Below are 13,005 nucleotides of genomic sequence, written 5' to 3'. Positions count from 1 at the left end.
ACTTATCCAGGGATTTATCTTAGTAGATAAGACTTTTAAAAAGCTGTTTCCTTGAATTTGTGGAATTAGCTTATGTACCATCAAGGGTGAAAATGCTTTTTAACCATAGCTGCTTCTTCCTTAGTTATAGAAATAATGCTTTCTGTATTTGTACAAGTGATGAATAGAGAAGCATCTTAGGAACTGAAAATGAAGAGAGCTCTTTCTTCTTTTGCAGTTTGAATTGAGAAAAAAGACAGATGAAGACTGAGAAACTCGCCTAACATATACATTAAATCTTACAACTTTTGTGCTTTTCTCATTCGGTTAAGCCAGTTATAGGCAGAGCTGGAGCTTGTCAAAGACAAAGCCAGTCAGTTAGAATTGGTTGTTGTTAGCAGGTTGTGTGCCTAAAGCTACCTGTATAGCCAGCTGGGCCTGTGTCACAGGACAGACAGCAGGTCCGGAAAAGAAGACGTTTGACCATGAACAGAAATGTCAGTATAATTAAGAATCAATATAATTAAGATCCTTGACTGAATTTTTAAAAATTCTGACTGTGGAATATTCTTAATGTTTGGTGGGATAAAAAACTTTATCACAGTCAGAGATGTATTTATCTCATAGTACCAACCTTTTCAAACAGGTCTCTTTCCCTGGTTACCAGACTGTCTTCATATAGTCAGGATTCCTTAGCGTGAGAGTTTATTCAAGGAACACGTGAATGTTTTCATTTCATTCATGTATATTACCAAAGCAGGTTTTAGTCAAACTTTTTGCTATTGAGATTCTTTGTCTAAAATTTCCTTTTTACTGTTTTATTTAAGTCATTCTTTACTAAAACTTTGCTTTGCTTTAATTGCATGAAGTAATTTTTTTAAGAAACACCTTAATCAGTTTCTTTTAAAATGTTATTATTTTTGTTAGGATGGACGTTTGAAACCAGGAGATCAACTTGTCTCAATAAACAAGGAGTCTATGATTGGTGTATCATTTGAAGAAGCGAAAAGCATAATTACCAGAGCCAAATTGAGGTAACTATTCTATCTGTAACATAGGATGAGTCATTTAGCATGTCTCCTAAAAATAGCAATTGAAGTTGTCTTAGTACTCTAGACTCTAAAAGAAGTATTTTTTGATAATATTTGAAACATTTTCTCAGAATTCAATTTTGCTATATCCGTAAAGTGATTTCTTTTTAATGGTAGATCAGAATCTGCCTGGGAGATAGCATTCATCAGACAAAAATCTGACAGCAGTCATTTAGAAAATCCATCGTGTACATCCCTCTTAAAAGCTACAGGAGAATATGGAAGTCTTCTTTCTTCTCCCTCTGAATTACTGGTTCCAAAGACATCATCCACTCCCAAATCTACAGATGCCATTTTGCCTTCCTTCCAGATAAATCAGGTAATCTTCAATTTTTGTTTATGTAGTTCACAAATCCCCTGTGTGTCTTTATGTTTATTACATACCTATAGCATTATAATTTTGGTCATATAGTTTGTTAACAATTTGGTATTTCATTGAAAGTTCTTTTTCTGTTTAAGATTTTCATGCCGTGCTGTCAGTAAATGTAATTTTTCAAGTCAGTTTATCCTCTGTCTAGAAAACCATGATCAGGAATGGCATCACAAAGGTACATCTATATCACTCAAAGCTACGACATGGAATGTTATATATCTATTTTCAGGTAGTCTCTGATATGTCTCCATTCATTATTATTTCTGTTTTCTGCTTGACTGAAGACAGGCAGTCTTCCTTTCTGTTCCTCTGCTTCTTTCCTACACAGTGAGGCTAATCCTGATCATCCAGGGTAGGTGGGTGTTACTCCCTCACGTATGCATGCTGGAGTTCAGTTCACCCTAGAATCACACAGTAGGGAGTGTTTCTACATCAAAATCGGTACATTTACAATCATCCCTTGATATCTGTGGAGGGACTGGTTCAGGGACGACCTCCCCACATCCCCCACAGCAGATACCAAAATCCAAGGATGCTCAAGTCCCTTGTATAAAATGGTGTAGTATTTGCATATAACCCACAAACACCCTCTTGTATACTTTTAAGTCATCACTAGATTATTTATAATACCTAATACAGTGTAAATGCTATGTAAATGGTTGTAAATACCTTGTAAATGCTATGTAAATAGTTGCCTGTGCAGCAAAGTTCTGTTTTTTGGAACTTCTCTGGAATTTTTTTTTTAAACACTTTCAATCTGCTGTCGATTGAATCTGCAAATGCAGAACTGGCAGATATGGAGGGATGACTGTACTTACTAACTGCTGCAATGCCCTAACAAATCAAAATTATAAAGTAGAGCATTTACTCTTCAAATCTGTGTTAGCTATAAAACAAAATAGGAAACTCAGACAGGCTTTTACTCAGTGCAATTAAAATTCATCAAAGGTAACTTCAGTTTCAGGTTCGTGCTAGTCAGACACAGTTTAAGATTTTCTCTCAGCCCCTTATATTTTTTCAGTTGGGATTCTAATACCTTTTCAAAGACAAGGTACATAGCCTTATATTTTGTTATCTTTGGACATGGTAGAGCTGAAAGCAGTTGTTACCTGTAATTCCGAGTTTGCTTTGTTTGAAGTTGAATATACCAAAATTTTAAAGGTTTCATATTTGGGGGACCAGTGCTTTAATCTCTTTAATCATTCTTTTTATGTTAACATAAGCTTCTAGTCTGGTCTTTGACCTACTTTGGAAAATGACATTTCATGTTCCTCATTTTCTTTCATAGATAAAAACTGGTTGTAAGAAAACAGAACAGATTCCAGTTACTTCTTCAGACAACAGCCCTACAGATAAGTCTGACACAGGTAAATGCACATTTAATTCCCCTTTCCGGTTATTTTTTTTCAATTACTCTCTCAATGAGGAGTACATAGTGCGACTTAATAGACTTTAAATGAGCGTGCATTATGCCTTTTTTTCTTCATTGAATAAACGAGCAAAATGAATGTATTGTGCAGTGGTCCCTGTTAGATTATGACTTTTACTGGAAATTTTCCTGAACAAAGGGTTGAAATTTTAAAAGACACATTATCATAACAGTATCAATGAAGCTGTAATAATCAATGAACTGTTGAGACCAAATAATGAAAACTCTTCTATAAATCAAGATTAGGTTGCCTTGCCCTTTTAGTGAAATTCTGGTGAGGCATATTAAATGCACCTTTCAGAGAAATTATAGAAGGCAGCGTAGTTTAAGAAAAGAAATATATTTTGTTTTTCTTGGAAGAGATTATATAGCTATAAATTGGAAAGAATATCTGTATTGTGAATTCAACATTATTGGTCCTTAATTACCATGAAATAATTTACTAACTTTTTAAAACAATGAAGGATTAATTGCGTAAGCTACCCATAAGAAAAGGATTTTTATCAATCTGTAAAGTGTTTTTTGACTCTCAAATATCGAGAAAAATTTACTCCCCTTAAATTAACTCCAAAAGTTAAACAGAACAATTAAAAAAAACTATACTTATAGAAAGGAAAAGTTGATTACATATATCTAAATTATAAAGCAAAGCTTTTACTCATGTATTTTGATTTTTAATAGCATTATCTAGATCAAAACTGCAAAATAAGGAAGAGTTAGTATAAATCATACAGTGTCTTAGTCTGTTTGGGCTACTGTAACAAAATGCCACAGACTGAGTAGCTTACCAACAACAAACATTTCTTTCTCCCACTTCTGGAGGCTGGCAGTCCAGGATCATGGTGCCAGCACGATCCGAGTGACAACCTTCTTGTGGTTGCAGACTTCCCACTGTGTCCTCGTGTACTGGAAGGATTAGGGAGCACTGTAGGGTCTCTTTTAAAAGAACTTGAACCCCATTTGTCTAAGTATCATGGTCTAAGCGTCTCCCAAAGGCCCCCAACTCCTAATACCGTGACCTTTGAGGGTTAGGACTTCACCATATGAATTTTGGGTGGACGGAAGCATTCAGACCATAGCATACAGCTTCTGTACTTACCAGGAATTTATCATGGAATCCAAGTAGTTTCTCTGATTTGGAATGGTATTTACCAGTGGGTTAGGAGCAATCTTTAGCCATAAATATATGCCTTTTTACTTAGTGGGTTTTGTTGACTCTTAGAGACTTTATTAGTATTATTTCCTTTACATAATTGATGTCTATTCTCTTGATAAATTGTTTTTATTTTAAACTAGGAACCTATGTGAGAAAAAAAAATACATGAAAGAAGCAAACAATGGTGAGGAGGCATTTATGTAGCTTGTTTTTAATTTTTAAAGTAACTGAGCTTTAATGCCTCTTTTAGCCATTTGTTTATTCACTAAGTATTTACTGAGTATGTCACGTGTGTCAGTTCAAATGAAGGAATTAGGATATTTTCCATGAGGTACTTAACAGCATATTTTGAAATAAAATATGGGGTTAAAAAAAACCTTCATTATTCAGATCAGAAAACACATATACGTGTGTGTTTGTTCATGTGTGTGTGATTATTTTATTGAGTAACTAACTACTCTTCTGTTTGCAGTGTTCCTTGTTGACTAAAGCAGGGTATGGGTAGTTTTAGTGCTCTAAGAAGTATACTGTCTTATGGATGAATAACACATTTGCACAAATCAGTTAAAGACACAAAGTGGACTAAGAGAAGAAATGTTAAGCGGCCTGAGTGTGGTACAGGGAAGGCACAGTGAGTGGTTAATCACCAGGCTCTGAATGCAGACTTAGAGGTTCAGATCTTTGCTGCAACTTATTAGCTATGTTACCTTGAAATAGTTGCCTTTTGGGTTTGGTGCAAGATTTTGCATGCCAGGCACTTTGTAACAGGTGCATTGTGTATGCTCGGTGCATTTTGCTGTTATTATTATTAATCTTACAGAACCTGCAGATTAGAGTATAGCTCAGATAATATTCCATGGCATGGTTTTTAGAGCAGAAGTGAAAGCTTCTGTCCTTTAATTCAATTTTGCTTTCTCCTTCCTACTCCCAAAGCTAGTACATAGTAAAAGATTTGTCATGAAATACGCAGAAATCAATAGAGGAAAATTTCTTGGCAGATGTCAGACATCATCCAGATCTTGAAAGGAATGGTAAACATCACCATGATCAAAAGCAAAGAAGTAAGGACAAGCTACGTGTCAGGTGACCCTAGGAGGCAAATCTGATTAGAGCAAGGAGATCCCGTAGTAATGAACAAACAGGTAATTTACATCAGTGACTATAATACTTCTAGACTTTGTAATAGAAAAATAAATTAGTAAAAAATATATTTGAGTGAGTAAGCTATATATAAAGTAGGTATTAAAATGAAATTAAAGTGGAATTTTGATTTTTCTACAGTAGAAATAGAATTGACTCAGTACCATTTTCTTCCACATAAATATAGTGGGCTAGATGTTTCTGGGTGGAAAAGAAAGTCAACTCTGAATTTTATCTAGGTAACTTATATACATTGTGGTTTGTTTGATAGAAGTACTTAACTATAGACTGTCCTCAAATTAGGTCCTGAACCATCACATCTAGACTCCTTCAGCCAGCTGAAGGAGTATTTATTAAAAAAATATAAACAAATTTTAATGTCAACCTCAACAAAAATAAACTTAATGAGGCAAATCTACCCCTGTTCCCATCTCAAAATCATTCCAAAGTGTAAAACTGTCCAGAACATTTAAAATCCACTTGTACTTGAGTATGTTTTTGGCAACTATTCTATTATATAAATTTCTTATTTCAGAGCCCAGAGTTATTTACTACTGCCGTAAGCTGAGTAACGCGTGCGTTTGTGAGTGAGCTAGAAGCCTGAGAAAGGCATTCCTAAGGAAATCAGCAAAGAGTTATTGCATGAAGAAATACGATCATGACTTTACCACAGCACAAGCCCTAATTCTTCTGCAGTCAGGCTTCCGTAACTGAAAGCAAACTAGTGATGAGGAAGAATATCCATGGAGAGGGTTCATGGTATTAACCAAATACTTCTGATCCTGCCCTGATAAAGCATTTCCTTTCCTCTGCCCCTGAAAAGAGGCACAGGAAGAGAAGAGCCAAGGAAATAGTAAGCCATGCTTTGGAAAGTCTCCTTTGCCCAGAGAGGAGCAAATAAAGAGTTTGAGGCTGGAATGGAGAGATGACCCTCGCAAATGAGGAAAGCCGTCCGTGGTAGGGGCTTTTCAGGGCATGCTACCTTGAGTTACCAGAGCACGCTGGATTTATGCCCACATCCTCCTGAGGTTTTGGCTCAAAGGTGAAGGTTTAGGGGAAGTTTGGCTAGAAGAAAGTGAGGTTTCGTTAAAGCCATGATTACATATTGTTGAATTGCAGGGTTAGAATAATTTTACAACAAATTTTTATCTCTGTCTCTGCGTTAATATTAACAGTACTTTATAGTTTTCATACTAGTTTTCTAAGATTTTTTTTTTACCCTTATAATTCCTATGGGGTAGTCTGTTTTATTCTTCCTACTTTACGGATGAGAAAACTGGTGATAAAAGATACTGACACATTCAAGAAACAGGCTTCAGGGGTCACGAGAGATAAGAATCCTAACATGGTCACCTACTAGCTATATGATCTTGGGCTAGTTTCTTTATCTTTTGGTGCCTTGGTCTCTTCATCCTTGGGCTGGAAATAATAGCACCTACGCCTCTGTGGTTATTGTAAAGATTAATAAGCTTATATACATGAAGTACTTAAGTGTACTGCCTGGCTGAAAAGTAAGCACAAATAAGAGCTAATTTTCTGTTATTTCCGCTGTTGCATATAGCAAATTTTTATGCTTAGATGTAGGAAAACATAACTGAGAACGCATGCGTTGGTGTGTATCCCTTTCTCTCCCTCTCTCTTTCACCTCCTGTCCAACCCTTCTGCACACTTACACTTGAATTGAGTAATTCACGCCCAGGGTTAGTCTTGGTCTGAAATTAACCATAATTAGGTTAGCTTGGGTCCACCTGGTGTTAGTGTGCCTTAACGGTAGGTCAGGCACCAGGCTGAAAGTCATTGTCAAGCCTCACACAGCCAGATCTTAAAAGTGAAAAGTGAAGTGTGACTTGTCTGCTGTTTGGTCTTCCTACCACTTCACTCATGCTGATCTTTGATGCCACACTGTCCGTTTGGCACAAAATTTCTCTTAAGAGGAAAAAAATATATGTGTAGTATATTTTTATCCTGTGGCAAACAATTAGGCATGACAATAACAAAGGAGTCTTTGCTGCCTTCACCAAAACTGTAATAATTCTGTTATACTAGAATCACTTTTTCTCAAGGTTTGAATTCCATTTAAAGCTAAAAGTCAGTAACCACTTTTTTCCTATGATCTTGACACCTATAAGCTATATTCAAGGTTTTACATAGAATGTTAGGGAAGTGTTAAAGGTTTAGAGGAAGACTATTTTCATATGCACTTCTTATGTTCTTAAGAAAGAGAATGCAAATCATTTTGTACTTAGAGACAGATGCTCTGAGAAATTAAAAAAAAATTAAAACACTGCATAAAAATGTGACATTTTAAAAAGTTTTTTCTCTTCCTCTTGTTTCTATGTAGAACTAAGTAAAATATCATTTAAAAGTGTATTTAGGAGAGTGGCAATTTAGAGAGAAGGATTGACATGAATTACAGGAATTGGACAAATTTTGGCATATTAAAACAAGTAGTGTTTCATGTTCTAGTCCCTTGTGACACCTGGTGTCTATTCAGGCAACACGGACAAAGCTCATCTAGGTAATCGGGGTATAGTAAGAAGATGTTAGAGAATGGGTGAGAGGTGTATGAAACTCAATTCTTGAGAATCCATTTTTGCTACTTGAAATACAACTCTTCTGTAGAAGAAGAAATAGGATTTTTAGTTCAAGAAGTTTTGGGTCTGTATCATACTTCATGTACAAACTTGAAACAGTTTGCATTTATGAGCTTTTCCATAGTACCTCCAGAACTCACATAGCAAAACCATTTTTTGCCAAAGAAAAATCATGACCTTTTTAATTTCTAATATGATTTTACTTATTTTGGAAGAAAACAAAGACTTTTCACTTTACAATTTGTAAGGCACTATCATGACAAGGTAAGTAGTGGAATGGATGTTTGTCTTCTAAATTAGTATTTCATTAGGACTTAATGCACAATTGTCCACTCTTTTTATATCGCATCTTTTAGGGCTCAAGTGAAGCTGGTTTATATGATAGATTTTAGGTTTAAAGATGAAAAAAATCATGAAAACAGAAGTGAAAACTGCCAACTGATTAGCCAGAATTATTTCTGAACAGCAGGAGCCCAGAAGACATCCTGTCAAATGAAAAGTTTTATTCCAATTAAATCTCTAATTAATGTGCACCCTGTTGTCTCTTAGATATTGCCCCTGCCTGGACTGATAATTATGGACCACAGGGAAAGAAGATTTCCCTAAATCCCTCTGTTCGACTTAAGGTAGAGAAACTAGAAATGGTAAATATTTTAAATTTTCATTTTCCTTCCATACAACAAGAGCAAGGAGGTGTTTCATTCTTTGAGAAGATAAAGGACTAGAGCCATTAGTTTCTTGGAAAGATATCTATTTGCAATTAAATGAATGGCAGTTTGGGTTTAAATTATTTAATTCATGTTTAAGTTGGACAGTTCATGGTGGTTCATTAATACAAAATAGAAATAAAATCTTTTGTAACTAAATTGACATTCAAATTAATCAGTTCCTTTCTGTGTAGGAATGAGATAAATGTGTTTTAGAATGTAGACTCAAAAGAAACATGGAATAAACTATGACAAAAGATAGTAGACTTCATGTATATAATGGCAATAAGTGCAAGGAAGTAATATTACATTACTCAGTTTTTTAAAAAAAAGTAAAGGGAAACTAATTTTCAACAAAAGATGCAAGAATATACAATGGAGAAAAGACAGTCTCTTTAGCAAGTGGTGTTGGGAAAACTGGATAGCAGCATGTAAATCATTGAAGTTAGAACAGTCCCTCACACCATACACAAAAATAAACTCAAAATGGCTTAAAGACTTAAATATAAGGCAAGACACTATAAACCTCCTAGATGAAAACATAGGCAAAACATTCTCTGACATAAATCTTAGCAGTGTTCTCCTAAGACAGTCTATTCAGGCAATGGAAATAAAAGCAAAGATAAAGAAATGGAACCTAATTAAACTTACAAGCTTTTGCACAGTAAAGGAAACCATAAGCAAAAAAAAAAAAAAAAAAAAACAACAACCTACAGACTGGGAGAAAATATTTGCAAATGATGTGACTGATAGAGGTTTGATTTCCAGAATATATAAACAGCTCATACAACTTAATAACAAAAAAACAAACAACCCAATCCAAAAAATGGGCAGAAGATCTAAACTAGCAATTCTCCAATGAAGACATACAAATGGCCAATAGGCACCTGAAAAAATACTCAGTATCACTAATTATCAGAGAAATGCAAATCAAAACTACAGTGAGGTGTCACCTCACACCAATCAGAATGGCCATCATTCAAAAGTCCACAATGATAAATGCTGGAGAGGCTGTGGAGAAAAGGGAACCCTCCTACACTGTTGGTAGGAATGTAGTTTGGTACAACTATTACGGAAAACAGTATGGAGATTCCTCAAAAGACTAAAAAATAGACTTACCATATAATCCAGAAATCCCACTCCTGGGCATATATTCAGAGGGACCTCTAATTTGAAAAGATACATGCACCCCAATGTTCGTAGCAGGACTGTATGTAATAGCCAATACATGGAAGCAACAGATCCATTGATAGATGACTGGATAAAGAAGAAGTGGTATATTTATACAATGGAATACTACTATCAGTAAAAAAAGAATAAAATAATGCCATTTGCAGCAACATGGATGGGCCTGGAGATCATTCTAAGTGAAGTAAGCCAGAAAGAGAAAGAAAAATACCATATGATATTATTCATATGTGGAATCTAAAAAAGAGAAAAAAGAAGACACTAATGAACTCATCTACAAAACAGAAACAGATTCACAGACATAGTTAACAATGTGGTTGCCAGAGGGAAAGGGAGTGGGAAGGGATAAATTTGGGAGTTTGAGATTTGCAAATATTAACTACTATGTATATAAAAATAGATAAAAAACAAATTTCTCCTATATAGCACAGGGAACTATGCTCAGTATCTACCAAAAATTTGTCCTGGAAAGAGTAATATATTGAGAATTTCTACATATAAAAGAAACTTGATGATTAATAAAGAAAAATTACAAATAGAAAAGCATTTTAAAACTTTTCCTCTCAGGTTACCTGGGAGCTCACAGCAAAAATGTGCGAAGTCATTTTTTTTTTAATAAGAAATGGATATTGTGCTGAAGGTTCACAGCCTCTACTTTCCTGTCAATTTTTGTAACAGTTTTTCTGTCAGATAATGATTTTTTACATTTTAGGAAGAGTGTGAAAATGCATAACTAGAATAAATATACGTTACATCCATTCACATATTCAGACCTTTGCATAGTCCTATAATAATACCCTTTTCAATGCCAATTTGGATCTAATTCATTGTTCACATTCTGACTCAATTCCAACTCCATCCTTCAGCACCTTGCCAACTTTTAGAGTTCAGGCCAGTATTGCCATATTCTGCACATCTGTAGCATTAACATCACTTTCTAGTACCCTGTCATCTTTTATGTATTTTATCAGTGGGACAAGCCTTTACAATCCATGTGTACCTACCACTGTTTAAACACCTGGTTTGTGCCCAATAAAATTTTCTGATTAATTAGATACTTGAGATGTCTCCTTTGTATTTTTCAAAATCCTGACTATCTTTTACTAACTTGTACTCTTTTCATTTGTGGCTAAAATGTAAGTTCTGACTAATGACAAGTTTTTCAATCAGTTAATATTACTATTTTCAAAAAATAGAATATTTGAGGTTTAAAAACATAACTATTAACATCTAAAAGTGAATAATTATTATTTTTTAATGGTACAGCTGTAACAGTTGTTTCTGAACTACCAAGATTTAATACCAACTCTTCCTCTGGATGAGGAGGTTATTATCCAGCTAATGACTACCTGGTAGCCTTTTTTTTTTTTTTTTTCAACTCAGTTTAAATTTTCCTAGCACGTGATATTTAAAAAATCTGATTAATTCTCTTAGAGATGTGAAAATCATCTAAATTTGCATTGATTCTGAGAAATACGTGTTACTTACCCATTAAATCAGAATTCTGCTTTTGGTCCTCCTTTTTATCCTAAGCAAATTGATTATTTTTTAATTTATCAAATTCATTTTTTATTATAGATATTGTTATAGCAGAATATAAAAATTAAGTGATAAAATTTTCTTATAAGAGTAGAATTTAACTTCATCTTAAGAAAAGTTCACCAATTTTTTTTTAAACTATACATACTCAGGTAAAAAAAGGCTGTTTGACTTAACTTATGACTGAAGAATTAAACTCTAGAAATAAATGTTATGGCCATCTAAAAGTTTATATTGGCAAACTGCAGACATTCTTAAATTGTAATGCAATATTTGTACACAGAATAACTATATATACACTTCACTTACATTGCTGATATATAATAGTCACCCAAACTGTCTTGAGAAATGAGGCTTAATATAGATTCAAACTAAGTAGAAGATCAATCTCAATTACAGCATTTCTTTCACAACTAATAAGAGATAATCCAAACATTTGCTGAATATAAAAAAGTCCCATGCTTCGTGGTGTGCTCTGGGAATTCCAGTATATTTTAGATGAGAGATGTTGACCACGCAGGAGTTCACTGCTGCACTCACTTATAAAGTTGGAGAAAGTTTGGTCCAGAGAAGGGGACTGCTCTCCAACCACTGGCCTCAGTGCAGCCCAGGTGGGGATCTGAGTGAGTGCAGCCTGGCCGTTTTGGATGCCTGAGTGGAGGAGAAGAAACAGTACAGCCTTAATATGAGGGCCCACTCCTGAGAAAGGGACCATCAGGGCTTGGTGCTTGGTGCCTTGGCTGGTTTGTAAAAGCCCTTGTGATGTGCTGGTTCTCATGACCTCTTCCAGGAACTTGAGCTCTTTTAGCATCTCCACCATCTCTTCTTAGATAGACTGCAGGGATCTCCCATTCTTCAGTTCTTGGATAAGAAAATCGATTTCCTTCCTCGAACTCAGGTTAACTGTCATCAACTTTCTGTAAGTGTCAGCGAGGCTGGGTATGCTTACTGGCTCCTCTAGCCTGGCATTCTTTGAAGTTGTCTCCATCTTGCCATACTCCTGTTTAGCCACAGAAAGCTTGTCGATGAGGTGGCATTTGTCCTCGATCTGTGCAGCCACCGTTTTTGCCAGTTGCTTTTCATGGCTTCCATTAACTTGACTTCTAACAGACAGAATAAGTCTGAAAGTAAATAAAACACCCAGCAATATGGTTAGGACAGGCAGACTCAACACTGCCTCCCAGTGGAGACTCTGGAACATGGACTGAGAACACAGGCCATTGGGTAGCAGCAAAACCAGGACTGCACTCAGCTTCCTAAGGATCAGCCCAAAGCTAAGCTCCACAGAGGACAGCAGCCCCTCATGGCACTGACCCACGACAGGGCTCTTCCCAGTTACCATGGATCCACCAGCCACAACAAGCCCCAGGGAGCACCCCAACATTCCACCTGGAACCCAACCAGCAACTGATATCCTGGATTGGCCAGTTATCTGGTCAGTGTCAGGGGGGTTGTCAGAGGAGAGGGTTGTAACCAAAATGTCATTTTCCCCATTATTGTCTAATGGTTATTTTTTCTTACCTCTTTCTTTTTGTGTTTATATCTGTATACAATAAAAATATAGTGAAATGTGTCAATGTAAAGTTTATGATTTCACAAATCTTTCAAATTCCTAACCCACGACAGTATTGGAAAAGTCAGTGTATGAACCATATGTTTGAATCACATCCATTAACACAGAATAAATACCCTCTGTCACATTTCAGTTGAAATACACTCTTACAACATGCATTCATCAGTTTGATGGTGGCTGAACTTGATAAAAGTGAAAAAAACCACAACGTATATTTTGATGTCTTTCTCTTTTGC

General features: G+C 35.5%; 1 protein-coding gene across 6 annotated transcripts in view; it reads left to right on the top strand.

The window, feature by feature from the left end:
* STXBP4 (syntaxin binding protein 4) overlaps positions 1-13,005 on the top strand; it is a 167,916-nt gene that overhangs the window by 26,485 nt on the left and 128,426 nt on the right. For 5 of the 6 annotated variants that reach the window (XM_074342767.1, XM_074342766.1, XM_010951099.3 and 2 more), the window contains 4 exons: positions 907-1,013; positions 1,188-1,389; positions 2,732-2,810; positions 8,312-8,406. In XM_074342767.1, coding sequence (XP_074198868.1) covers positions 907-1,013; positions 1,188-1,389; positions 2,732-2,810; positions 8,312-8,406 — 483 coding nt within the window. The remainder of the gene's footprint in view (positions 1-906; positions 1,014-1,187; positions 1,390-2,731; positions 2,811-8,311; positions 8,407-13,005) is intronic. The other variant, XM_045513798.2, reaches the window with a different exon arrangement.

The sequence above is a fragment of the Camelus bactrianus genome, chromosome 16 (assembly GCF_048773025.1).
Source record: "Camelus bactrianus isolate YW-2024 breed Bactrian camel chromosome 16, ASM4877302v1, whole genome shotgun sequence".
Taxonomy (NCBI): Eukaryota; Metazoa; Chordata; class Mammalia; order Artiodactyla; family Camelidae; genus Camelus; species Camelus bactrianus.
The sequence above is the reverse complement of the archived record's forward strand: the minus strand, read 5'-3'. Positions and strand labels throughout refer to the sequence as shown.